Source organism: Triplophysa rosa, linkage group LG15, assembly GCF_024868665.1.
Source record: "Triplophysa rosa linkage group LG15, Trosa_1v2, whole genome shotgun sequence".
NCBI classification, from domain to species: Eukaryota; Metazoa; Chordata; class Actinopteri; order Cypriniformes; family Nemacheilidae; genus Triplophysa; species Triplophysa rosa.
In genome coordinates, this window is record NC_079904.1 from 8,607,350 (window position 1) to 8,633,317 (window position 25,968).

A 25,968-nucleotide genomic window follows, 5' to 3' on the forward strand; every position below is an offset into this window, starting at 1 on the left:
CATGAATGTTTTGTGCGTTTTTGTGAGCGTGTCTGGAGACAGTAAAGGCAAGCACACAAAGCTGTCGATTGATTTGTTACAGTGGTACATTTGGTGCAGAGCTTTAACTAAAGAACTCTCTACACAGCGATAGTGTCCACAGTCAGAGACACTTTCTTGCAGTTACCTTGTTACAGGCTGGTGTGTTTAAAATAATCGCTCAAGCACACATGAAACAAACATAATGTAGTCAGCAGGGAACCAGCGGCTCCTCTCTGCCTCTCTAAATCAAGATTAATGGGCTTGTGAATGTTACATTAATAAGGTGTCACTTGAGTATAAATTTACAAGAGCTTGATGATTATCCTGGTTTTACCTAATTTCCTCATCATGGGTGTTTTGTGTATATGGAAGATGAGGTAGAGCTTAATTTGTGCCGGAACCAGACAAATCCAGATCAGGCACCTTCAAACCTAGATCTAGCATTTCATTTTAGTGAAATGTGCACCTCAGTTTTTAAACTATACTGTACTCCATGTGTTTTACAAGAAGGTCACTGTTATAATAAATACATATTATTTATAAATGCTGTAAATATAATAAAATGTGTATTAGTATTTGTCCTGTAAAAAAATGTATAACAATAAGTAGTAATACATTTTTATGTAGTCTCTGTCTTCTCATGACCTCACCAGTGATTTTCTTATTTTATTTGTACAAGTATTAGCCTCTATGGATGAATAAACTTTTGTGCATTCCCTGTCATGGGTTACTTATAATGGACCTTTTTCACAAGACTGTGATGACGCGTTCAACGGTCATCAGCATCATAAATCCTCCAAAGCTTTTCATATTTTCATTCAACACTATACTTTGTATTATATGACCTTTGCATAAATGACAAAAAAGTAGTTAACGCTAATGTGAGGGTGTTCCTTATAGAGCGTCTATGGAAGTCACGGTAAATTTGACATCATTCTCTCTTCTGATATTTGAGCAAATGTAGATGCAAAAAATACATTTGTGGTAGTCTCACATTCAGCGCTATAGAAGTTTACCCAAATACACTCTTAAAAATATTATTTTTTATAATCTGAAGAACAGATGAATCAGATGTTAAAGGTTCTTTATGGAACCAATAGGTTCTTCTATGGCATCAAAGAACCATTTGAAGCACCTTTTTTTAATGACGACTTCCGCTACTGAAAAACCCGGAAATGTGAAAAAGGTCCGTTTAATTTAATATACTTTTAAACCATATTCATGAAGAGACTAAACATGGTTTTAAAAATATAAACACATTTCTTTTCTTAATCCAGTTCTTTCTCTAGGCTATTAAAATAAGGCCACAGTTGTAATGGGAAATATCACGTACATGAGGAATTGCTGACACAAAGCATTGTGGGAGCCGTAGGCCATAGACAGGACTTGATTTAAATGAAGTGCTTCTGAAATATAGTCTCATTTTGCTGTCAGTCATTCTGATGGTTTTACCACTGCTGTCATAGCAGGCTCCAGTGTCACACATGTAAAAGGCTCCATGATTCTTATTTCTTATTTGGCACTGATTTTGGTTTATCTTTTGTGAGCCAATAATAAGGTTAACTCTCATGGTAAGGTTTTGCATTTCTACATCATTCCATTGGAATAAATGAAGGACGAGGTCAAACTCAAGTCTTGTATTGCTTTTGGCTGTGTGTGCACAAATACTATATATATGGGGTAAAATACATTAATAATACAGCTTGTTTTTCATGCTACTGTTGTAGATTTCATTACTCATTGAATGAAATACAACACGCAGCCAGTGAAGGGAAAAATGGAGAGCGAGAGGTGGGTGGGGAGGGTGGGTTTATTAATTGGAATTTCTGGGCCATTGAGTCGCTTAAGGCTTTGTTATTAAACATTTTCACACAGAACAAGATTTTCATTAATTAGCATAGAAAACACACGCACACACCACAGATGGAGAACCTGAGAGTTCTATATTAGTATTATTTTCTTTGTCTAACCTCAGCTCTACCTTTTCATGTATGTTTTACCCTTTTCACCCTGAAAGAGGCTTTAGCTCTGTCTCGTTTTAATGTCATGTCATCAATCATCATGCTGCCTGTGTGTGTGTGTGTGTGTGTGTGTGTGTGTGTGTGTGTGTGTGTGTGTGTGTGTGTGTGTGTGCGCGTGTGCGTGTGCGTGTGCGTGTGCGCGTGCGCGTGCGCGTGCGTGTGCGTGTGTGTGTGTGCGTGTGCGTGCGTGTGTGTGTGTGTGTGTGTGTGTGTGTGTGCTCCAGAGTGCAGTCTTTCTGGCCAGTTTATCCCACCATCTGTAATTAAAATCACTCATGGAGAACGCCACCACCACTGAACAATGGCATCCATATTTTATTACACACACACACACACCTACAATTACAGGCTGAGCCACTCCACACACACACACACACACACATTCCTACAATCATTTGATGGAATTTATTTTTATCATCCAACTTGAGATTGGGTTTTGACAAAACTGTCACTTTCAAGGACCTAGATAAGATTGACGGGGGTGTGTGTGTGTCATAAAGTCTGTCTTTCAGGTTAGAGGTTCTCTGTTGTTGCTTCACTCCCGGGTTACAGGGCTTTTACCTTTTTTTGACATTAGATCAATCACATTATTCATGTGTTCAGTCTCATACTGCAATATCATCATGCTGTTTTCAATTATGTACTATTAAATATGAATATGTGTGTGTACATGATAAAATGAATATATATCGCTAAGGAATGATTGAGCCATAGTACGTGAAAAGTGTTTTTTCTATTTTCTCAATCTTTACAGTGAGACAGAACTGCCACTGGTGTCCCCTCAAAATAAATACATACATAAAATAATACTAAAGCTGCTATATCACACATGGGATTCAGATGTAGACTTTCGGTTGAAGTTGAACTGATGTCTTCTCAGTCTCTCACTCGTTCTTCCTCCAGTCTGACTGATAGACCGTTCACACTCGTCCTCAGGAGAGCCTCTCTCGTTCCTCTCTAAATCATTCCTCACTTCCTCTCACTGCTTTATACCTCCCTCGACTCTCACCCTTTTCCTTCCAATTCTTCCTCTGTCCGTCCTCTCATCCTCTGGAGGACCACGCTGTCCTCCCGCTTCTGGTAATCACAGACAGGTAGAGACAGATGGCCATACTTCTTCCCCACACGCTTTATCTCACTTTATCTTGTTTTTTGTCTCTAATGCGGTCTGATCTCAGTCTGAAACATTCATTTAATTCTGCAATATTTTAGCGTATTTAATTATCAAAGGCAGGAGGTTTTTTGTTAAAGTTGCAACCTCTCATGCCTTCGATTATTAAATTATACAATTATAGTTGGTCATTGAACTACAGAATTGAATAAAATGAGCTAGAATAGACTAAAATAGAGCGGGGTGTGGAGGCAAAACCTAAAATAGAGCGGGGCGTGGAGGAGCAAATCCGGAATTGCAGAATAGTGACTGGTGGTTGGTGGGCGATTACTTATATGCTTTAGATGATTGACAGGAAAAAATCAGTCTCATCCCAAAGTTTACTGGGTTTTGTTTTACATGCATGATTTGACGGTAAACTGATAATCAGAAGAATAATGGGAATGATGGGATGGTGTGTGTTGAGTTAAACCGTGCTGGTAGATGCCTTAAGTACACCACTGCTAAAAAGCATCTTTCTCTATTGATGGCCATACAGATGTGCATTCCGACAAAATACATTTGGTTGGCAAATATTATATCATATTATAGTAAATGTTTTGCCAGTGGCTGTTTTAGAGGATTTCTAAAAATGTGAACTACTGTACACCTTCCACTGTTACAGCTCAGTTAAGGGTTTGGGATTATACATACGTGTGTCATCATTAACATTAATCAGTGTTGTCATGACGGAATAGTCACATGGCTATTTACAGCTCATTTGATTGGTTTAACAAGCCTATGCCAGGACTGAGTGTCTAAGATTTGTCATGAGAATGAGAATTGCAATGCCTTCTCAACAATTTCAATTTTATTTACATTTATTCATTTAGCACATGCTTTTATCCAAACTAACTTACAATTAAGTAACAGTTTTTTCTTAAAGTTTACTCTACAAATGAATTATTTAAAAGAAAGGGGGTGTATGGCAATATACATTCTGCTCTCTCCAATATAAACTTATTCTTTCATGTGTTTGTCATGTAACCTGTGTCCTCATTGTCATAATACTCTGCTGCCACCTAGTGTTTCTCTCTCGCTCTGTTTTTGTCTCTCTCTGTCTTTCTCTTCCATCTTGCAGTATGTCAGCAGCTTTCCTGCTGTCGGATACAAAAGCCAATCAGTGCTTCTCATTAAGCAGAGACGGTAGGAGCAGAGCGTGGTGTTCATTCAGTCCGTGAACTCACACACGCATACATTAACATTTATGTTTACCTACCTTTCACACAGACACTTGGGTACACAATAGAAGATGAACACAATTTCCACAGATACACACAGATTTACACAGTCTTTCAGTCAATCATACGCATATGCACACACACACACACGGCTGCTCATTTACATATAAATTGCAGTAAGTAGGACATCGCCGCTAAATTCCTCAGCAGAAGCTTGTTTAAAATTGATGAGAGCTTTTGTTCGAATGAGGATTGAAAGCACAGGGGAATCACTTTGAGGGTGTGCGCACGTGCACGCCTACCTGTGCATGTGTGTAAGAGGCATGTTTATGGTGGTAGGGAATGTATGTTTTTATCTATCTGTTGAAAGGCAATGAATAACATGATTTGGGATCCATGAATAAGCAAATCTACTTCTGCTGCTGTTTGATGCTTCTGAAATGGAGCGTATTTGTCCCCACAGACCCGAAAGGTGTTCCTTGTAGCTCTTGTTGTAGATGAACAAAAATGAATGTGTTGGGTGTTCACTTCATATAAATGATGCATAGTATTACCCCTGGAACCTGCTTATGACTAAGATTGTCCACTGGTCTAACTGGACATATCTTAAATTCATTTCACAGCCTTCATTGAAGGAAGAACTGTGATGCTGCCGTTTGGAAAAAACCTTTCATGTATGCATCGCCATTGTTCCTCTAAACATCTACTGACAGTTTAGGAGCAGAAACATGTAAACAGACCACAGAGAAACAAAAAGTGTCATTTTTAATCACACACACATTCTCTGTTTGTGTATGAGTAGCCGTCTTGTTTGTTTATCAAGGGTTTTCTTTGTGCATGAGAGATTGATTCATTTACTGTGTCTTGGCACAGCAAGCTGTACTTCAGGAGGAAAAAACAATAAATAATATGTACTTTAAGACTGCTACTCAGATGTTTGTATCACAGTTAGGTTTGTATTCACTTGCTTTTATTTTTATTAAACTGATATACAGATTATGGATATGGCATGAGTGTCTAGCCAACAACATACTAGGGTTACAGTAAAAATATATATTTTCAAATAAATTAATAATTATTATTATTATCATTATTATTATCATTACTGTTATTATTAGTATTGTTACTGTTATTATTAGTATTATTATAGTTGTTGTTGTTGTTGTTACTATTATAATAATAGTATATAAAATTATTATATAAATATTATGAAATGATATAGTAACCTACATTAAATGTTATATAAATAAGTATTTAAAAAATATATTATTATTATTATTAATCTGGCAAATGCTTTCTAATATATGTTGCTGACTTGCCTTTTCTTGTAAAAGTTGCATATCATCTACTGTAGATGGCAGTTCAATAGCACTCAGGCAAATCAGGTTAGATGCTGATGTCAGTCCTGTTCTGTGTTGTTCTGAGATCTTTGAATCGGTAGACTTGGAGGAGCCTGGTCTAAATGGAGAGCATCTTAATACCAGAGGTTTAAATCTAAACTAGAGCATAGAAATGCTGTTATTACCCATAATTCATGGGGATGGCTCACATCATGTCTTGGGAGAGCAGGCTTTTCTGTTGGACGGTTGGTCTAAACCGCTGTTTTTATTCCATGCAATTACACAAAACATGCACTTTTTTGGCCTTTTTACTGCCGTTTCTTCACATCGTCCAGGAGAAGTGAATGTGTCTCAGTAATGGCACATAAGGCATAATTGGTTCTTTTAAACTAAATTTAATCATTTTAAGCAAATGTCTCCCATCTTTTTTCACCCCTCATTTCACTCCACTTTATTTATTTATACATTGTTCCTTAAGTTCCCTCAAGGCAGTACTAAGCTGTGTTAGTGAAATTGCAATGGTAGAGATTAGAGGGTGACACAGGAGTGGATTTTCAAACCTCTCCCGTCCCACTCCCCCAAAAAAATTCCCGTCCCATCCCAATCTTGCGAAAAAACTGGGGGAAAATCCCATCCCAATCCCAGAAGAATGACTCCCATTCTCTCCCACTCTCGTGTTTTTTTATGTCCGAAATCTGTCAGTTGCAGTAAAAACTACATTAAGACTGCCCAGAAATGTCGGTGAGCACGACAGTCATCATTTTCCCAGAGTAGGTTTTGCAGCGTGAGTTTCGGGTCCAACTCCATTTTGATTTTGATTTTCGCGGCTACAGTCTAGTAAGTGCATGGGAAGCCGCCGCCTTCTCTTATATTATTGGTGGTTGGCATACCAACTTGGTGCATTACCGGCACCAACTTTTACGGGTGTGTGGACCACGTTATTCACTTAACCAGCCACACCAAAGCAAACAGAAGATTATATGTTTATTTATATCAAAGGTATATTTGTGTATTCCCAGTCCCGCCCACTCCCGCTGACATTTTTTCCTGTCCCGTTCCAGTCACGTGATTAATAGTGATTTTGTTTCCCATCCTGCGGGATTCCCGTGACCCACGGGTATCCCAAAAAATGTCAGCCTCTAGTAGAGATACGATCTCCTGTACCATCTCACCACCTCCTGTTACTAGCCTTATGGATGGAATACACTACAAGACTTTTGCTCAGATTTTGCCCAGATTTTCAGTCTGGAGTTGTTGCAGAAAGTCTGCGCCAGTCTGCAGATTTTATCATGTATTGTTTTCTATGCAAACGTTCAAAAAGTCTGCAAATGTATGATGTCTAGTCTTTTAAAAATCTGTTCAGATTTTAAAATTCTTGTAGTGTATTCCAGCCTTAGGACAAAAGAATCAACCCCCAGGTCTCAGTGATAATTTAGTCTCTAGATATAACTTGTGTCACTCCTTTAATTTAAAGGGACAAAACCCCCCAAAATAAAAAAAGATGTCATTTATTCACTCTCATGTGGTTCAAACCTGTATATGATTTTGAGAAATGTCTCAGTGGTTTTGTGTCCATACAATGGAAGTCAATAGTGTCCAATGTTGTTTGGTTACCAACGTCTTCAAAATATCTTCTTTTGTCTTATGCTGAGGAAATAAAGTCATACAAGTCTGAAATGACACGAGGGTACATAAATGATGAAAGAATTTTCATTTTGGGTGAACTGTCCCTTTAAGTCAACCGTATTATCATCTGCGTTGTAAGTCAGTTTGCTAAGAAAACTAATAGCACACTTTTTTCTAAAAGCTTCTTTTCCAAAGCTTCTTGAACATATAGCTCAAACCTGAGCAAAACTAATAGTGACACACACGCACACCACCACCACCAATTGTAACCTATCAGATGTATTTTTCAAAGCTATTTTCTCTCTGTCTACTGTACATTGAATAAACCTCAGACTCCCTGGAGATAACTGTTGATTTTCCTGCATCAAATGTCTTTTCTCAGTATTTGGGTCATGTATAAAAATCTGAGTGCCGTGTAGAGTCTGTGAGATAGAGAGAGTAATGTGTGTGTATTTGGCTCTGGGCTATGTTTTAAAGTTTGAGGGAGGATGCTGGCAATGGATACAGTAACAGGAAACGCCAGTCATCCCACAGGAGCCAATCAGCTCCGAGCTCAACTGAACCCTGTTACACTCAAGCCAAAGATGTTTCAATGCTGCAGTCTCTCTATCGGGACCACAGCTGTGGTCTGTATGTGGATGTGTCACAACTTTAGTGAGGGCCCATTTCAGCTGAGAGCTACAAGGTATTTATGTGTGTGCTTGTGTGTTTGTGAAGCGTGTATGTGTTTCCATGCTGACGTTTATAACCTCAGAGAATGAATTTGTTGATCCAGCTCTCTTCTGCAGCTATGCATTGTTTTAATTCCCTATTGTATAGAGAGAGAGAGAGAGAGAGAGAGAGAGAGAGAGAGAGAGAGAGAGAGAGAGAGAGAGAGAGAGAGAGAGAGAGCAGGCGTGGAGGAAGCTGTACTAAGGGAGGAGGGAACTTGGAAAAGAGGAGGGAGGTTTAGAGAGTAATAGAACAGAGAATGAAAGAAATAAAGACAAAGAAAGGAGACAGATGAGTTCACCCTGAGTGACATTAAACACAAGCTTCTGTTACACCGGTGAGTCCTGCGATTAAACTACTGTTAAATTGTTACAGCGTGTTATTCTGTTTGATATTTATGTTTGAATTATAAATTCACTTCAAGTAGCGTGTGCATGCATTTAGATCAATTCAAATTTCACATAGTTGGGGAACTGCAAAAGATCAGGAAAAGTTTTGCAAGTAGTTCAGTATATTACAGTTTGTCAGTATTGTTTGCTGATGCAGCGGTCTGTTTACGCTACATTACTCCTAAAGCAATATACTCGTTAAATACAATGCATGCTATCGATTGCCACAAAAATCTGCTTTTGACTGCTTTGTACAAACAAATTAAAACCTGTTGATAGTTACACACTTACAATGGAGGTGTATAGGGAAACAATTCCACATAGACTTCCACTGTAAGCAGATATTGGTTTTATTTTAGTTTCTTTGTATTTTCTTTATTTTTTTAGTTAAAATGGTTTGCTGTGATAGTTCAGGTTGTTGGGTTACTGGGCCATAGCATCTCACATACAGCTGCGTGAATGTGTGCTAACGTGAAAGAGAGAGACAGAGATGCATCTTTGTTTGACAGATGCAGGGTTGCCATTATAAACATTATAAAGCATAAATATAAACTGTATTGACCTCATTTTATCACAAGAAATAAACTTGTTCATGCAGCACAAACTTAATGTAAATGGTGCCCTTACATCTCACTTATGCATACAAATGTGAAGTTGGTTTGCAGTATTGAAAGTAGCTAAAGCAAAGGCATACTGTAATACAAACAATGAAGTTTGTGGACACAAACAAAAGCCCACACATCATATCCCAGCTGTTTAGATTCAAACAGGAAAGGAAGTTAGACAATGAGGTATGTTTTGTATGGTAACGACAATGAAATTTTGCTAACAAGCATTCAGATACACACACACACACACACACACATTCGAAGTCCCTTGTGTTTGACTTCCTTTCTGGAAGACACCCGACAGCATCTGGATCAATTCAGGATCGAGAAAGAAAGACTTTAGTTTTGTTCACATTATGTGAATATACATTATACAATTAGAACGAACATAGGTTAAATACCTCAAAAATCTGTGTTTACAGTTCATAAGAGAGGTAAAAAACAAACTGATAGAAGTCTAGTCCTCCCATCATGAAGACTGCAGGGACAACCGAGCTTAGCTGGTCTATGGAGTGATTGTGATTTGCTTAAACCGCTGGCAGTTTCATCAGTGAAATCACCATAACTTTAGCTTTTAGAGAGTCTGCTGGCATCCCGTCCTGATATGAGTTGTGTTGCCATGGCAATGTTAGCCAGTACCTGCTCAGTCCCCTGCTGTTTCCTCATTGCCCATCGTTTTCTTTTTGAATATGTTAGGATTTATTGTATTGCGTATATTGTATAAGCCTGAGGGACCGGTCTATTTTTTGTATTAGTCACCTCTCTGTCTTTAAAGACTTTCATTATAGTATTGTATTTTTCATATTGCCATATAAGTTAAAGTGGTCATATGGCGCGAACACGTGCTTTTACGTGTCTTTGGTGTGTTATAAGTTGCCCATGCTTGTATTAGACACGTAAAATTGCAAAAATTAAAGTGTGGGAACAAAAGATGCATTCTATCTAAAAGCGAATGCTCACCCAGACCTGCCTGAAACGCCTCGTGTAACCACACCCCCACAAATCTACGTCAGTCCGTGGTATGAGTTGACTAAAACCGCCCAAATGTATATTTTTATTTTTATTTAAGGCTTATAGTTTAATTTGTATTTATTTTCAGTTCATAATTTTAATTCCTCTACTTAAGCTTATTTTAGTTTATTGCTCAGGCAACATTTTCAGTTTTTGTGAAGTTTTTAGTTTTAGGCGATAATAAACTACACTTAAAGACCAGAATAGGGTTGTGTTCTCCAAACATGGGCAAGTAAGAACCAGTATTCACATAGCAAGTTAATCATCACTAAACAACAAGGAACCACATGGCAACGCTCTGCCAACCACCCTCAACACCCTAGCATCAACACTCAAGTGTCTGTATTATTTTTATACTGTAATTATATATTCATAGCTTGGCTCAGAAATGATGCATTGTAGATAGTTAGTCTTAACCCAAACAACAGGCCGTCATGCCCATGATGTCATTTCAAGAGAGTGTGTGGCGTACAGTATTTAATCAGACCTCTTAGCCTCCTCTGCTGTAGACATGACACACACACAGCTAACTGTACTTACAAAATATTATTGGGTTGCTTATTTTTGGGAAAATCTGTGTTTCTTGTGAAATGTAATTTTTACATTGTGTTTGACTATTTAGATAGCTTGTGTGTGTGTGTGAGCGTGTGTGTGAGAGAGATTGTGCAATGAATGAGTGATGATGTGTTACTTGTTGTGTTGGAGAGTGAAGTTTATTTCACAGAGCGAGGTTTCAAAACTGTGTCATTCTCCAGATGTGTGGTGACCTCATCCAAACTGAACATCAGGGTTTACAGCAGACATGTCCTAGTGCGTGTGTGTTGAAGTTGTTTAGTAACTTTAATCTGCACTAGTGTACAGTGAGATTGTCTTATAGACTGACTGTAAGCCGATCATATCTCCTCGTTCCACATCAGTGATATACAAGGGTGTTTCTGTTCTGCAGAGGTGGCACACCACAGGACCATGAAATTGTGCATGTGAGGGTGTGCCTGTATGAATCCATGCTAATGTGCAAGCATTTAAAAAAAGATCTGTCCTTTGCTCTGTAACAAAGTAGGGAAAAGTGGAGCATACGTATACATAGTCATGTATATCTAACTTACAATATGAGATCAAATCTTAAACCGGTTGCGTGCATATGTGTGTATGTGTGCTGTATAGGCACATCTTTTGTACATTATCCCACAGCCACTGTGAACAATGAAGTGTGACGCTCCCATTCTCCTGCTGTCCACCCTCATACACTGACACATTCACTGTAACACACACACACACACACACACAGTCATGCTCTTATCCCGTCTATATGTGTGCATGTGTGTCGAATGAGGAACAATACTTTCTTTTCTTTCAGTGTAAAAAATGCTGTAATGAGCTCATACACACAACGCTGTCATGTAGCAACCGGTAACACACCCACACTTATACACACATTTTTCCATCTTACATTATATCACATCTTACCATATATTACATTAAAGGTTTATATAAAGATTTAATTGAAGGATCAGATGAAATTTAGCGGCATCTAGTGGTGAGGTTGCGAATTGCAACCAATGGCTCACTCCACCCCTCCCCTTTGAAGCACTACAGTGGCTGACACAGGACTAAGATGTCATCATGTTTTCGCTTCTTTGCTGAATTAGTTATCATATTTACGAAACACGCTCTGTAGAGTTTGTCCATGCAAGGGGACCCACGGTGTATGTAGATATATGTATATTACAGTATATTGCATTTCTGTCAATAGATCCTCCAAAAAATTACACATTCGACCTTTAACAGATGAGCAGACTCCAAAAGTAGAGAAGTCAACGGCGTTGTTAGTTTTGCAGATTTGTATATCAAACTGTGTGTTTCAGAACATGAAAAGAAATAAAGACATCATCCTATGCAGATCAAAGGTTGCAAATGAGTTCTATTTCTGTAACATAACTACACTGGACTGTAGAAAAAGAAAACACTGAATTGTTTATGTGTGTGCATATGTTTAATATTGTTTATTTTTAAAGATGACATGGTGAAGCTGAACTGAGGTCAGGCGCATATTGTTAGCAGATGTATTATTCCTCAGATTGTGCGTATGTGTTTGTTAATATGTGAATATCACAGGTGTGTCTAGTTTAAATCTGCTTGCTTAATGTTCCATGCTAAATCTCTCTTTGACTCAGTATTGCCAGGCGGGACCGCCCTGTCTGTCTGCCTGCCTGCCTGCCACGTTTTCTGCCTTTCTTAAAGTGATACATCACCGAAAACAAAAACAACAAAAAATAAATTCATACTCACCATTGTATCAAAAAGATCACCTTGGAGATGATGCTAGATTACTCCACCAAAGAAAGAGAGTACAAGTTTGAAAGAACATGAGGGTGAGTAAACAATGCCTGAATTTTCATTTTTGGATGAACGTTCCCTTGAACTCGAATTGGGTGCCTTATTATTTAAATGAACACGGACATGACAGTAATATCAACAAAGTAAACAAGAATGTTCCCTATATAGTTTCCCAGACAGTTCTCTGTAGTTATTCCATAGTAAACTGGAATAAAAGTCCAGGTCTTTCTGGTAAGACCTCGAAGACGCAACAACAAGTGTTCGTTTATTTGAAGTGAATTTGACGTTGTATAATCTGGCCGAGCAGAGTTGTGATGATACGTGAAGTTTTCCAGTAAAAACAGAGACTGCTCACCAATAGACACACTCACACAAAACTTTCTTAGGTGGGTCTGCGTGTAGCTGAAAATGTGTTGACACAGCATCTACATCCCTGTGGACTACTTATTGCTGTTTCGCTGCCGTAACAGCTCGGTCTAATTGTGTATCCCAAACCTCCCGCTGAGTTTGATGTGTTTATGAATATCAGTCCCACTTTAAAACCTGGATAATGGGGCTTATAAAGTCAAGCCCATCCTGATCAGTGCCGGCAGCCTTGTGTCTACATATTCTTTTCCCTTTTATCCTGAACCCCCAACCGTGAGTTAAGTGGAGTATAGTGTGTGTTTGTCTGTCGGCGTCTGGCTCCAGTAGTATATTAATGGAGGAAGACTACCTGAGGGGGAATAGGTGTTTGGGGAGTGGAGATTGAAACAAAGAGCTCTTCTGATTTTTTGCCCATAGCAGCAGGAGTTCAAGTACACACACCCTTTAACCTCACTACCTGGCTAGTGTTTATTTAACACCTGGGTCATATGTTCAATTCTCATTGGATCAAACAGGTTCAAATGTCTGCCGGACTGAAATAATGTTGATATGATTATACTGTTAACAAGCAGATTGTGTGAATTTGTGCTAAACACACACACACACACACACACACACACACACACACACACACACTTGGGTTTATAATTGGAGAACACAAACCATTATTTGGTAGCAGGTTGCACATTCTCATTTTAGAGACGATTCATTGATCAAAAATCTAACGCAAGACAAGTTGAAAAGTAAATCAATCAATTTGTAATTGTGAATACCTGCTAAGTACATTTTGTAAATGTGTAGAGGTACACTGGTATATAGATGACCTTCAATAGTTCACCAAAGATTAAGATTTTCTCTTAATTACTTACCTTTAAGCCACTCAAGATGTAAACTTTCTTTCTTCAGTAAATTGTGAAACTATATGTAAGAAATTATAACCCATAAGTGGACTAAATTTAAAGTCCCTGTGAACCGGAAGTTGAGATCATTTTTACTTCCGTATTATGAAGCATTTCCGAGTGAAATGGAATTTCGAATGAGAAAAATTGTGGGCATGGCTTGAGTTTTTTGCTGCGATTTGATTTGATGTATAAAAAAAACAGCCATTGCATTTTGAAATGGAACTGGCTGCAGAAGGGGAGGAGTTAACAGATGCTCTGCCCAAGCCATCTAACATAAGTCATTTAAGATGGATAGTCACTAGAGGGCAGAAGTGCATTTTCAGATTTTAACCGAAGATTATGAGGGCACATGAATTTTAAAAAGAGAATGACCCACATTGAAACGCTGCAATATTTCATGGAAAAATATGCATTGTAATTTTTAATTTCACTGGGACTTTAAATATAGCGGCACGTCGATAATTTAAAATCTTATTGGTTCTCAAATGACAAATGGTCATGAGACACGCAACGTGTTTATATTTGAACTGAGAGCTCGGAAGTGCTCGTTTTGGTTTCAAATCATAAGTTACTCTTTCTGATGGATGGATGTGCATTTTGGAATAGTTTGGGACTTTGGGATCGTTGCTGTCCTTCTGAAGTTTTTCAGGAAATGGAAAAACACTGTACCTTTAAATGAATAAATACTGTGTTGTCAAAAGTTGACAAGCACTTTTTAATACTTTTTATTTGGTTAGATATTTGCAAAACCAATAAACAAACATAGAGGGTGACTAATAATAATGATTTATGGCAACAAAAAAATAAAAAGAATGAAATATGGAGATACACGGTTTCAGAAGGACAAAAGCGATATGTACAGAAAGTGACTGATATTGTTATATAAAAATAAACATGTTCAGCTGAAAAGAGGAAGCCGTATACATCTGAAATGACAAGAAAAATAAAGTTTTCATGCAGTCTTTAAGCTGGAGTGTATTTCAAACATTACATTAGCATAACTTATCTATAGTTCAAATCAGCATTACAGTAATGGATTTAATAAGGGTTTGATTTGTTGATAGTGAGTTGATGTTGATGTTGGCTTGCTCACTGTTCGGTTGATTTATTGCACAATGTTGTGATCTTGTGAACTGCCCCGCGCCACACTGTTTCAAAGGCAGCCAAAAGCATTCAAAGCCCAACCCATCACTGTCTCACTCAGGCATTATCAAACGTTCAGAGCGAGTCTTCCTGATTAATCAGAGCAGCAGCTTCTGATGTTGCCAACTAGCACACAAATAGAATAAAAAGTGCTGCGTGCGTGCGTGTGCGTGCGTGCGTGTGTGTGTGCGTGCGTGCGTGCGTGTACAGTATGTACTTCATTAAAGCAGCAGTATTTCAGTGCTCATGTTCTCTAACCACAAACTTAAGGAGTCTCTTTTAATCTGTTTGTAAAGTTGTTATTAGAAATAAGAACCACGACTTGTTTTATGTGAGTGGTGTGTTTTGTTTTATTTTATGAATGATGGTTGTAACCAGTAAAACTCTTGTTCAACAAACACAGCGATTTTATGGTTGGGTCTGGTTAAGACATTTTGTGTGTTCAGAGTTGTTGATATATTTGGTGCTGAAAATGGAAAAAACGACACACAGGAGTGTTTTATCTTCTGTGTTTGCAGTCATAGCCTCCAGGAGGCGTTGTTTCCTCACAATCGCAAGCGACTGCATTTCTATCAGTTTGTCTATCTATGCTTTTAATTTTTTGTAAATAAAATAATCAAATAAAACACCCCTTCTTTGCCAAGCAGTGAAAAAAAATACGGAAAATGTACTGGTAATTTTCTGCCAGTTTTTTATCCATTTATTTTACAGACATTTCCATTAATGCAAAAATGTAATTCAGTGCAGTGCACAATTTAAAATACAGGTAAAACTGTGAAAAATTATTACATATAATTCCTTCATATTAATACAGTATGTTGTTCCCCATTTTTACAGATTTTTTTTACAGGTACCTAAAGTTATGGAACACAGGTCATTGAGCAACCCACCACACTCATAATGCTCAAACCCCATAGCTGAAATATTATTTCTGTTTCCATAGATATCAGCTCTGTTCTGTCTCTTGTGGTTAAGCTAGAAGAAAGATCCGTCCGCCCCACACTCATATACACACAGGTACCCATGGCGTGAGTGTTTATATGCCTGGCATTGCTCCTGATGGCAGTGGGCATGAACAGTCAATGGCCTCTGGCCACAGCGAGCACTCATTACTCCCCACTCACTAACCAAACTGATCCAGCTGCCTCAGGCCAGCAGTCTCCACCCCTCCCGAGTCCTCCTCCCCCAGTTGGTGGTTGGCAGGTAGTCAACTCAATTTCTCGCCTGCTGATTCTGCGTCTCCCTCCCTTCACCTCCTTCTTTTCTTCTTCCTCTCTTCATTTTGTCTTTAGAGAAGGAGGATTAAGAGATAATGGACAAATGCGTTGTTGGCTGTAAGTGGCTCTTTTGGTTGCTTGTGGTACTTAAGAGATTGCCTTTGAAAAAGGAGATGATGAGAGACAGCAGTCCAACTTCTGCCTACTTTTTCTGCTGAATTTCTTTCATACGAACACACACACACACACCCTTTGAGGATGTATTTTTAAGGACCTCTCCTAGATTATAATATTTACTGTACCCTTAAGCCTAACCCTCACACAACCTTTTTACCTTTTAAATATTTGTGACTTTGAATTATCATTTTTGGCATGTTTCACCATATTTGTACTCCATACATTTTGACAACTACAATGTATATATCCCTTACATGTTTCTGTGTTGTCTCTCTGATCTCTTTTTCGTTGTGTTCAGAATATCAACTACTTTCCTCTGAAGCCGTGTTTGCGCATTGTGCTGAAGTGCATGTTTATGAATATTAATATGGCCGTCTGTGTGACAGATTGGCCATGTGTAAATCTCCAATCAGTTCAACATTTTTCTTGAATGTAACTTCGCTCTCCAGTGGATTGGTTGCTATGGTGACTGGGCTGTTTGTTGTGGGTGGGGAGCATTCAGAGAGACAAACACTAGCATCTGTTGGTGGACCGAGCTCTCTTCCAGTGTGGTGTGGCGCAAGCGTGCATAGCGTGTCCAAGACCGGCATCCATACTGACATGCTATTACCCTTGTATATTTAACCCCAGAGCCTTTTATACCAAATTGAACTAAACAACAGCTCAGCTGAGTGAAACGTGGAAAGTGTATGAAATGATGTTTGTGCTGTTGTGTACTGTAGTGATCTGTCTTGGTAACAGCTGTTTGTGTGACGGACACACACATCTGGGAGTTTTTTTATGGAAATGTGAAAGAGTCTCAGGGCTTTATTAACTGGAATGGCCCTGTGCGGTTCTCATGACTATTAGCTGCGAGAAGCTGGACTTTGTAAGAAGATCCTTAAGATGAAGTCAGTGGAAAACCAGCATCAGACATCTTATCTCACTCTTACACACACATACAGTACAACATTAGTGCTATTGCAGAGATGCGTGTGTTGGTAAAACTGGATCCAGTTTTAAATCTTGTGTTTTGCAAGACCTAAAGTGTAAAGCTTGTAATGTAAAAATGGCTTTTTAACAACGTGTTTAACTATTTAAAAATTAGGTTACACTTTACATTAAGGTTGTATTTGCTAATAATAAGTTAATATGGATAGCTAACATGAACTATCAATGAACAAGTACTCCTTCAGAATTTTCATGATCGTTTCCTGTGTGGCTTATAATTGACATTTCAAATGTAGCAGACTTCTTTAAGCGCCGTTCCATTGGTTTTTGTGTTAAATTTGTTGTGTGTATAATCTTCTGTTAATCTTAAGTGTTGTTGTTGTTTTTTTTCTCTCGCCTTTGTTTTATATACAGTATATTTTAGATAATGGTTTTGTGTTTTATGTTGTATTATTGTTTGTATCCTTATTTAATTCTTATATTTTTAATTATTTGTAGATATATTTTTATTTTATTATTATTATTTTCTATATTAATATAAGATTGTCAAGCTGACTGTCTGCGTCATTCTGCATATGTAACCAATACTAAAACGTCAATAAAGATTTGATCAAAAAAATCATTTCATCATTTACTAATACATTTTTAAAATCAAACATTGTAACTGTTAACATTAGTTAATGCACTATGAATTTGAATAACTGTCATTGACATTACTGACATTACCAAGGATTAATGCATACTGATTAATGTTCATGTTAGTTAATGCAGTTACTTATGTTAACAAATACAACTTTATTGAAAGGTTTTACAAAAAAAATGTGCACGTGTGTTATAGAATGGCCCATGAGGATAACTAATCTCTAATGGCCATTCACAATGTTTGTTTTGCTATCTATCCAACAATTCTATTAAATGGATAGTTCTATCTTTTTAGGGAACTGTCCCATCAATACTGTGCTTTCTAGTGTTCTCTGGGCTGGTCGTGGTACACTCAGCCTGTGATTCTGATGGACACCAGCAGGGGGCAGTAGTCAGCTCTATGTAAAAATGAATAGCTTGCGATTCCATTGGGCACACTGGTGGCTATGCACTGTTGTGTAAATTTCCTTAGGGAGAAATGAATCCTGCAACGAAAGATTTAGCAAGCAGATGTTTGCAGATGTTCCACTGCATAGTGCAAGATACCACCAGGCTCACAAACACACAATAGCGTTTATTGTGATGTGATAGCGAGCATGTGCATTTGTGTCTCACTGTGCATATCTTCACACCGTACCAGTTAGCACCCTTACTCTGATTAAAGTTCACACAACACCAAATCCCCAGACAAATGTGAGCAAACGTGCGGCTGGATAGCTCAGACCCTGAAAAACACTGAGATCAGTTGACCGGACTAATACCAAGGAAACACGTTCCAGCTACTAGTTGTTTACTTGAGCAATGCAGACAAAGAGGGATAACTGGCATTTCAGTACCCTTTAGTCCTTAGAACACTGAAGTACACTGAGTTTGGGATATAATGACAACACCAAGTGCTTTAGGAAAACATTTCCTTGAAACTTGAGTGACTGGAAAATAACATGTTCCTCGAAACTTGAGTGACTGGAAAATAACATTTTCCTCATGCTTTTGAAATTATAAAAATATTGATGCACTGTGTCCTCAAGTCCGCAAGACTTGGTTGGTATATTCAGAGTGTTTTGTGAAGCAAAATCATGTCTTGAACATTAAAAGCAAACTTTTTCTAACATTAAGATCAAATGGTGGAAATGGTAACGGAAAACTGAAAAAAAAATTAAAGGAAGAAACCCATGGGGTACTTGAAAGGAAAACAAATTGCCGGCCTCATCGCTGCATGGGCAATGTCTGTCATATTTGTTTTAATGTTGCTGCTACATCAGCGTGAAGACTTGATCAAGCTAACATCCCTAGATAACAAAACTCTCATCCCGCTGTGAGATCTGAAACAAGCAAACAGGGCACAGCAGGTTTGTTTTATGGAGCTGTTTGCTGAGCAGCACCACTGAAGCCCCCACTACCACCATCAACCAGATAAAAATGCAAACACACTCCAAATAGAATGTGTTCTTTTTAAAGTTAGTTTTCAAATATTTTTTCATTAAAAAATAACTTAGTATGGCTGATCCAAGGATATCATGACACCTCTTATGTCATGTGTTATGTGTCCTTACAATGATCTATGAAAACTATAGACCGTTTCACCAGATGCAAGCGTTCCTGACCCCCAGTTAACTTCCGGTATGTGTTTGGCTAGTGTATAATATAATATAACTATTTATATTTTATTTTATTTCGGTTCATATTTATTTGTGTTATTATTTTACTGTATAATAATTGTATTAAATAAACGATTTGAGAATTTTGTTGTATGTTCATTTTATTAAATAAACAATTTGTTGAATGGGTCCTGTAGTTTGGTCGTCTAGCGGTTGAGCTTGGTATCGCAGTCTAAATTCAAAATATTGGAGAGACAAATTTAGCCAAGTAACGGTTCTTCTCGGTTTCTTTTGATTGTTATCTTTCGTTTGTATATGTGTACCGGAAGTTCAGTTGGGGTCACAAAAGTGCGCATGCGCAGTAACGTTTGTTTACGTTGTTAAGATGAAACCGTCTATAGAATACTGCCTGACAGTTTTATTTCTTGATATTGTACAGAATGTATAATAATTGGAACAATGCACATTGTGAAAAGCACTATATAAATACAATTCAATTGAATTGAATAATTTAGTTCATTTTTAGGAAATTTTGAGAATGAATATCTTGTATGATTTCTTTAATGTGACTGTTGTAATACTCGACTGCAGTGAATGTGTGGTCACTCCCTCAGTGACTCTTGTTCTTGGTCAAGTCTATAGTGTAAATTATAATCCACAAATTTTTCATACAAAGTTCATGACCTGGTTAAGTTAAGGTTACTCATTTTTACTAGTTAAATTATTGCACATATACACATTTTATAACTTCGCAACAGAACACAGTAAATGTTTTTGCTGTTTGCAGAACCTCAGGCTGCAGGTGGTCCGTGTTTTGGCACTTTCCATATAAACAGATCCAATAAACCGGGCCAAACTGGCCCAAATAGTTCCGGCACAGAGCATGCGTATCAGCTGAATACCAAACACAGCCCTGCAAGGGAGAGTCTGTCTGTGTGTTCCACAACTCCACCATCATCAGCACCGCAGGTGCAGAGAAAAAGAGAGAGAGATGGATGGACAGATTAGATAATCAAATGACTGAAGGTTAAATTTCTCATGGGATCTACAGTACACATGCAGAGTTCAGCAAAAAGCTTTGCGAACCAGAAACGCCCAACAGTCACAAAGTTCTGGACAACCCCACCCCTGTATGTCTTTGTTTATTAAATGTTTTAATATAATTTATTCATTCAGCTTTCAATTCTATTCTAAAATCTCCATTTAACACATTTTACCAGGTTTACATCCATTCCACAAACATCTGTAGATCCTCAATATAAAAAAAGAAAGTTCTCAGATTCTCTCTGGGCTGATGCCATTGTGAGACACAGTAGGCTGAATTTATTTAAATAAATAGTTTTAAACCATTCAATCATTGTTTGCATTGTCTTTTTAATTCATCACATGGATAATCCCTGTTATACAGGTCAGTTCAATGTGCTTAATGTGTCTGGAACAACCATTTGTTATGATGTCACAGCAAACAATGACAGACTCACGTGCTCTTAAAGAGTTGATTTCTTATGCATTTGATGTTGGTTATATTTGTGTGTGAATACGTTGCAGCTGTGTTGACTTTACCTCCTTAAGATCTATACGTGCTCTATGCAACCCAGCATTCCTTCAAGTATTGTGTCGAAGTGCTGTGGAGCCTCTTTAGATTACAGGTGAATAAGGTTTTAACACACTTTAGTTTCAGTCTGGATGCTATCTCAACAATAGATTGTTACCTCTGTGCTTCCATTCAGTACAGTTTATTCTTTGTGGGGGAACTCTGGCTCTGATTACCGAGTGGGGGCACAAAGTGTATATTGGTTGGGTTGACACTTTGATCTTAGTAGCAGTGGGTACAGGAGAGCTTCCTGTTGTTCTTTCCTCCAGTATGATGAACGGCCACTTTTTAAGCAAACATCTTGAGCAATATCAGGTAAAGTAGCATTTACACACTTAAAAATGTTTGAATGTCATTGCAATAGATATTTTACACTTTAAACTGATAAATCAATAGACACAATGTTCAAAGTGACAACAAAAAGTATCTATTTTCAAGTGTCAAGTAATTTCATTATCAAGTGGAAAATGTCTGTATTAAAGGTCCTATGTGTAATTTTAGGAGGATCTATTGACAGAAATCTAATATAATATACATAACCATGTCTTCAGATGTGTATAAAAACCTTACATAATGAAGTTTTATGTTTTATTACCTTAGAATGAGTTATTTCTATTTACATACACTGCGGGTCCCCTTGCATGGAATTCGCCGTGTTGTTTTTACAGTATTCATAAATGGACAAACTCCTTCGGCAAAGAGGCGAAAACGTGACAACATCTTAGTTCTGTATCAGCCACCAAAGTCCTTCGAAAGGGAGGGGGGAGTGAGCCGTTGGTTGCAATTCACAACCTCACCACTAGATGATGCTAAATTTCATACACTGGACCTTTAATTTAAATATTCCTTACCCTGCTAAATCTGACCTTGGTTCAAGTCATTGTAAGCATAGTGAGAAAAGTACAGCTAGTTGTGAAAACGGTATAGAGAGAGGGGGTGAGAGAGAGAGAAAGTGTACAGAGAAGAGCATGTGTTTTACATGTTTTGGTTTGTAAGCACCGAGTGTGTTTAGCAGCTGTTTTTTGACCCGGTCTGTGAAAGTCATCTCCCTTACATCAGAGCTGGGCATGAATTTGTGTAAGAAGTGTGTGCATTTGTCTTTGTGTGTCTGGGAGAGAGAGAGAGAGAGAGAGAGAGAGAGAGAGAACGTTTAGGGGTCACATATAAAACCTATGATGTCATGACAATTCTAGAATCCAGTTACTGCGTGAACAATTCCCTGTGTACACATACATGTGATTGTGAACTTATGTATTCCTAGTAAACTTTTAAAAGCACTTTTCTATGTGCAAGCTGGAGAATATCGGACTGTTGGAATGTTTATTTCAATTAGTGTAATGCAGCTGATGCTTGTGAAACAAGTATGTTGATCATCACCAAAAATGGACCCATCAACCTCAGTACTGAGATGTTTCTTTTATGAGCCACATGCATGTCTATTTTTCTGCTCATGTACCGTATGACAAAAGAAAAAAATCTTTCTTGCTCTATCCATTTCTGTCAACCTTTCTCTCTATCCATTTTAAAGGACTATAAATGGCAAATGTTTATTTTTATTGCCAACATTTACAAGTGGCATACAAATAAGATATATATATATATATATATAAAGCAATATAAATAAATAACAGAGCAAAACTGTACATGAATTAAAAGAAAAATAAAGCCAAAGGCTGATCTGACATTGGTCATAAGACTAGGCAGATGTTGCTGGTTTAAGGAACGTGTCTCTGGCAATCAAAGGAGAGAAAGAACAAACATGTATAGCCTTTTCATTGGAAAAGACAGGAGAAACATGCACGGCATTTGCTTTGAACAAGCATTTCACACCGCACATTTTTATTATATTCTTTCCTGTTGTCTAGTTTATTCAAGTTACACGGTAGCTCAGAGGTTAGTTAAAGCACTGTGCCTTTTCATTTTTCTCCAGACCATCCACATGTCATATGTAACATTATTAGATCATGTTCAAGTTATGTTTAGTAAGTTACTGATCAGGTTTTACTTACTAAACTAGCTTTGTGGCTGAAGGCATATTTTTTATTCGACATCTTTGTCGGTTTAGTTCGAGGTAGCAAATTTTTTACATGTATAATGATTTTTAGAAAAAGCTTTAGGCTATATTACAGTAACGCTGGTAAGTCTACTTCAATTAATGCAATACTTGTTTTGAATTTGTTTAATGTTTTCATACGTATTTGTATAGCCTAACGTCATGCTTCTAAAATATATTTTTCATGTTCTTTTGTTTTTGTATTCATTGTGAACAGAATGCTCTTTGTTTCTTTGTGTCTGTTTATAGCTGAGAAAGTATTGCTGGAAAAGCTAAAGGAAAGACAGGTACAATGGCCTTTTCCAAAGGTCTGTATTTGTCGTCATAGGTTTGCTGAACTTTTTGTGGATCAGTTTGTCGCTCTGAATAACTGCGGTCCCGTATGTTGCAGTGAGGCGCGAGTGTGTTGTTTGGGCGGAGTGAACCACTGCTCCAGAGAGGGGGGAGCCTCGAGAACTCAACAAGCAGAAACTATTCGCTCCGGGCGTTTTCGTCACTTTTGTTGCCGAATGCTCGTGTTATGGATGCTTTGGGAGCTTTGTTTGCTTCGACGTTACATGTTCTTAATGTTATCTGCGGTTTTTAATGATTTAGTCAGTTTAAATCGCACAGTGTAGAGGACTCCCAGGAGTTTCTTTTGGTTCGCACCGAAGAAGTGCCAAGTGAAGCGCTGCAATCTGTCCGTCTGTACTTGAGTTGAAGTTTCTCGGTTGACTTGAGAACTTGTAGTGCACTATTTAGTGTTTAGGGCTCAGCTGGATGCAAATGGAAAACGTACATTTGGCAAAATGGTCATTGATGATGCATTTCAATACTTTGGAATACTTTGCATCAACTTTTGAACACGCACCACGGAATATTTAATTGAACCATTAAATCAGAATTTAGTATCTTTGTAAGACACACTTTATGGTTTTGGAATAACACTCATCGACTTGAAATCGGAGGCTGTAAATCCATCAGTGTTTGACAATGGAGGGGGATCAAGTGTCCTCCTCTCCTGAGGAGCCGCAGGCGGTCAGTGCCGCATCGTCGGACAGTTTCTCCCGGCTGTGGACGGACGTGATGGGGATGCTGGTAAGTTCTGAGTGGGGGAGGGGTGCCACAGGAAGGCGACTTGTGAAAAGTCCTTCAACCCAAGGGGCTTAATTTATTGCAGCTCATTGTATGTGCGCTTTGATGCTTAGCGCATGTTAATTCAGCCTGTAGCAGCGTCTACCGGAGCAACTTTGAAGAATCTGAGATCGCCACAAAACTTTCTGCTCACTGTAAACGGGGCGTTTGAGGGTGTGTGGTTTTATCCGTTGAGTGACAGTGAGAGAAGTTGAGAAATCTTCAGGGAATCGTATCACATGGTATGTAACTAAAGTGTTTGTTTTTATACGGTCCGCGGGCTCAGCGGTGCACGTGCGCTCTGCTGCAACTTACGCGCCTCAAAACAGCACAGAAACTTCAAACCTGTTTTTTGTATGCTTTTACTTCAGATTGTTATTCAAACGTGCAGAGTGTGAATAACATTGTTTTGGTAAACCGAGCCACTTGGTGTGACAAGTCAGAACAGAAGTGCACACATGCGAAGTTTACACATGGGTTCATAAGCGAGTAAATTCGCGTGTTTTGCGTATACTACAGAGTTTGGTTTGTTTTTAAAACATTTCCGTGCTCATCGTGGCTGTTGGCTGTTAGTAATGTATATTCTTAGTAATGTATATTCTCGGCTTACTTTGTCTTTGTTGTCGTTTATTTGCACATTTAATTGGATCAGACGGTGGTATTCATGTCAGTGTTCATGTTTTCATTGAAAGCAGATCAGATCATCTGCGCACAATAATGTCCCGCAGGCCTAGTTATTCAAACTAACCTGGTTAAATGTAATTTAGACATTGGTTAAACGGTACAATGCCCTTATTTCTTGAGACTTTTGTGTTGTTAATCACCCCGAAGGAAGATTTCAAGGTGTGACATGATCCATTTCCAGTGTAAATGACTTCGTCTTTTGATAGTTGATGTGTGTGTGTGTGTGTGTGTGTGTGTGTTCAATGCTTTCATGTGCCCAAGAAAGATATCCTAATTTAATTACCCTCCCAGTTACTTCTGTTGAACTTTAACTTTTTCAGATATGATAAACACACACATTAGTAATACATTTCCTATTAAGTGTGCACACCCATCTTGTCACAGGCATATTTTTTTCTGTAATGTTACTGTAAATGGATCAGTCTTTTTTCTTTAGAAGACGTTTTCATGTACTCATATTTTCCCCTGTAGTGATTTGTTTATTTGCCAATGATAAAACAAAATTGCTTGAACGGGCGCTTTTAGCTTTTACTTATATACAGTTAAGTGGGGAAATTGGCTAACATAGTTTTGTTGCCCCCATTTTCAATAAAATGACCCCAATAAAGTACAGCTATTGTTTATGAAACTTGCAACTTCGAATGAAGGTAACGTGTTTGGTCTGTAAAACAGCTGCTTTATGTGGGCAGGCTCTACATTTGAACTCTTTTTTTTATTTTTTATTATTGGCCTTCATCCATAGTGGAAGAATGTTTTTTACTGTGTCTCTGGCTCAGTTGTTTTAAGAACAGGTAGCTTAATTTTTTAAACTGTGAATGTCTGTGCAAGGCCTCTGTCATTTTATAGTGTGTAGCCACAACAGACTATGAAAAGGCTTTGCAATTACATCTGAATTGAAGTGAAATGTTAACAGTTTTATTTACCATTATTTGTATGTATAGTTATGACCGGCCTACCCAGGGAGAAAAAATTGTGCCACCGTGGTTTCAGTTAAATTGACCACTAGACAGTCTGGATTGTTTTAATGTTATAAGGTTTTCATATTTGACATGTTGCCTTTGATGTTGAAGTGATAGTTCACCCAAAATAAAGATTCTGTTATTTACTCACCCTCAAGTTGTTCCAATCTGTGTGAATTGAATGTTTGTAACCAA

The 25,968-nt window shown here is 38.0% G+C and overlaps 1 protein-coding gene across 10 annotated transcripts in view; it reads left to right on the forward strand.

Moving 5' to 3' along the window:
- The window catches only part of sash1a (SAM and SH3 domain containing 1a), a 433,329-nt gene that overhangs the window by 355,967 nt on the left and 51,394 nt on the right, over positions 1–25,968 (forward strand). The window contains exon 1 of one of the 10 annotated variants that reach the window (XM_057352055.1): positions 8,238–8,387. The exons of 5 other annotated variants lie outside the window; for them this stretch is intronic. Coding sequence is in view for 4 of the 5 variants with exons in the window: in XM_057352049.1 (XP_057208032.1) it covers positions 23,990–24,094 (105 nt within the window). In the remaining variant the exon portion in view is untranslated. Of the gene's footprint in view, positions 1–8,237; positions 8,388–12,409; positions 12,431–23,452; positions 24,095–24,210; positions 24,373–25,968 lie in introns of those variants that run through there. 4 more of the 10 variants (XM_057352051.1, XM_057352049.1, XM_057352056.1 and 1 more) reach the window with 4 other exon arrangements.